We start from the raw sequence: 2,683 nt of genomic DNA, 5'->3' as shown, positions 1-2,683 counted from the left end.
TTTATTCAAATAATAAAAGAAATACAGTGGACCCACCCAACACCAACTTCATCTTCAACCTCTCACCCACCAATCCACCATCATCTTCAACCTCTTTCACCCACCATCAACCAACATCACTGCCACAAATCATCTTCTCCGGTGCCCCGCTCATACTTGCAATCGTAGAGCAAGTTGCAAGACACTCCTTTTCTGCTAAACCGGCGGTGGTTTCTGGCAATCGGGAAAATCACCGGCCAACTTAGACAGTCAACGATTAATGCTCAATGTCATTGAAATCAACGGTTTGTAGCCAAAACAGACTCCTTGGAGGACGCCGGTGGTAATCGCGGTGGTCCGGCACGACGCCGGTGGCGGCGGGCACAGAAAGAGTATCTGTCTTGATTTTCTGTTTGACACTGGTGGTCCGGCACGGCGGCGGTGACGGGCACAGAAAGACGTGATGATGGTGTATTCAATATTAATAATGTTTATGGTTATGCAAGAATTGTTTGTGCATGGATATTAATCATAGCACGGATATATTTTTTTTTTAATTTTTATAAATTGTCATGATTATTCAAACATAACATGTAGCACATAATATACCGTGAACGTAATACCAAATAAAAATGATCTTTTTTGCCAAACACAAATAGCACCGCTACAACGTGTGAGTAACATTGCTAGTATATATAAATATGAAATTTTCATTAATAATATGCTGAAAATCCCAATAATTACAAACTTTTACAACCCCACATAAACCTCACAAAAAGGGAAAAAAAAATCCCAAACCCACGATTTCTTTAGCTACTAGTTTCTCAACTCATGTCAGCTTGAGAAACACAAAAACGATATAAAAAATAAATAAAAAACATTAACAATATCATATATAGCCTCTAAGCCGCGGACGGGGCGGTGATGTAACGCCGACCATTCTTAGTCACCGCCGCCGGCTTATCCATCGTCGTCAACTGCGTAGTAGCCCCAGAAATCCTCCAATAATCCAACGTCTCATCGTTATAAATCTCCCACCACTTGGCCACCAGCATCTTAATATCTTCCCTATCCATATTCTTCTCTTCCCCAGTGTACCTCCACGGCTTCGACCCATCAGCACAATAATGCACAACCTTCACCTTCTCAAGGTCAAAGTTCTCCGGGTGGCGCCACAACATGGCCAATATTAAGTTATACTCAGTTGGAAGAGGTTTGTAAATATCCTTAAAGAACATGTTTAGGAAATCTTGTTCAGCGAATAATGTAGGAGGTGTTGTTTTCACGGATTGTAAGAGGTCGTGGTAGGTGGTGAGATTGGGTTCGAACACGAACATGCCGGCGTTAAAGTAGAGTGGTGGTTTGGGGCCTAAGTGTTCTGGCCACTGGACTTTTTCGGGTGTTTGTTGGCAGTAGCCGATTTGGTACTGTGGGCTGTTCTTCCAGTTTGGTTCGCAGTAGCAGTCCATGACGGCGTAGAAGTGGCCGTCTGGTAAGTCGAACAAGTGGTCTATGTTGTCGAACACTTGTATGTCACCATCTAGGTAGATCATTTTGCTGTACTCCACAAACTGCAAAATAATGTGTATATATATTAATAAATATTTATCATATGCACACAAGTAAGTATATAAGAAAATAATTAAACATGCGTGTGATAAATCCGGTGGGACATAAATTATTGTGAGACATAAAAGGAAAAAAAAATCATTTTTGAGAACTTTAATTTTTTTTTTAAAATAGCGTTTTTCATTTATCTATTGATCTTGTTCATTCATGTACATATATAAATATACTATTAATATATTGATTAACAAATAAGTTTATGATTATTTTCCTAGGTGCTAGGTATATAAATTATGTATATGTATGTAAATATAACAATTGAGTAGAAACTAAACAGTTTAATTTCTTTTCTTTTTTTCTTATAATAATTTAGGGTTATTTGATTCTCTCACCTTTATATAGATATATGTGTGTATATTGCAAGAAAAATGAGGTTTTAGATAGTGCCGTTTATTTTCATGCATGCAAAATAAATTTCTATATTTAGAAAGGAAATTTAAACTTTAAATCTTCCTCATATATACACACACAACTTTAAAACTTTTTATATAAAATTATGAATAATATGATAATTATTTTCAAAATATTACCTCCCAAATACGAAGCTTGGAGTAATTAATAACATAATACGTCATCGCAAACTGCGTCTGGTTTTCCGGCGGGTACAGCGGCTCAATCTCCCGGATGATACACCCTTGGGAGATCAACTTCTGGCGGTGGTCCATGGGAACATCAGGAAGCATTGCAACCACAAGAGGGTATATTGACTTGGCCTTGCGAAGACCCTTGGCTAGAGCCACCACACCTTTCCAGTAGTCACCGTTTCCGGCCAAGAAGGTGACGTAGGCACGGCGTGGCAGGGTCTTGGTCTTGACCAGACCGGATGAGAGTCCGTTGGAGGCGGTTCTAGGAACTGGTGGAGCCATGGGTTAGTGGTTGGTGATTGTTGTGTGAAGAGTGAGATATGGTGTTTGTGGTTGTGGTTTGTAGAGAATATTCAAGTGTGTTTTGGAATGGTTTGTTGGTGATATGAAGTGTGGGTGGTGTAGGGTTTATATAGAGATGGAGCACATGAGAAAACTGAAAATTGTCAAAAATAAATAAATAGTAATTTTAATATTAAATTAGGAATATACCT

At 38.8% G+C, this 2,683-nt stretch overlaps 1 protein-coding gene across 1 annotated transcript; it reads right to left on the bottom strand.

Moving 5' to 3' along the window:
* Nucleotides 1-857: 857 nt before the first annotated feature.
* LOC143582937 (galactinol synthase 2-like) lies at nucleotides 858-2,471 on the bottom strand. Its single transcript, XM_077065393.1, has 2 exons — nucleotides 2,136-2,471; nucleotides 858-1,550 (listed from the first exon to the last, which is right to left on the bottom strand). Exons 1-2 carry the CDS (start codon nucleotides 2,469-2,471, stop codon nucleotides 882-884), a joined length of 1,005 nt encoding a protein of 334 aa, XP_076921508.1. The 3' UTR covers nucleotides 858-881.
* Between the last annotated feature and the right edge of the window lie 212 nt (nucleotides 2,472-2,683).

This window comes from Bidens hawaiensis, unplaced genomic scaffold, assembly GCF_021521415.1.
Source record: "Bidens hawaiensis isolate Kalapana, Puna unplaced genomic scaffold, B.hawaiensis_p1.1 tig00032067_1, whole genome shotgun sequence".
Lineage (NCBI taxonomy): Eukaryota > Viridiplantae > Streptophyta > Magnoliopsida > Asterales > Asteraceae > Bidens > Bidens hawaiensis.
This window is presented reverse-complemented; position numbering and strand designations above follow the sequence as displayed.

Bases quoted from the DNA above. Each gene is read 5' to 3' on its own strand.
- LOC143582937 (XM_077065393.1), bottom strand. From the start codon at position 2,471: ATGGCTCCACCAGTTCCTAGAACCGCCTCCAACGGACTCTCATCCGGT. The intron at 1,551-2,135 runs GTAATATTTTGA...ATTATTTTGCAG, and splicing joins CCAAGCTTCGTATTTGGGAG to TTTGTGGAGTACAGCAAAAT.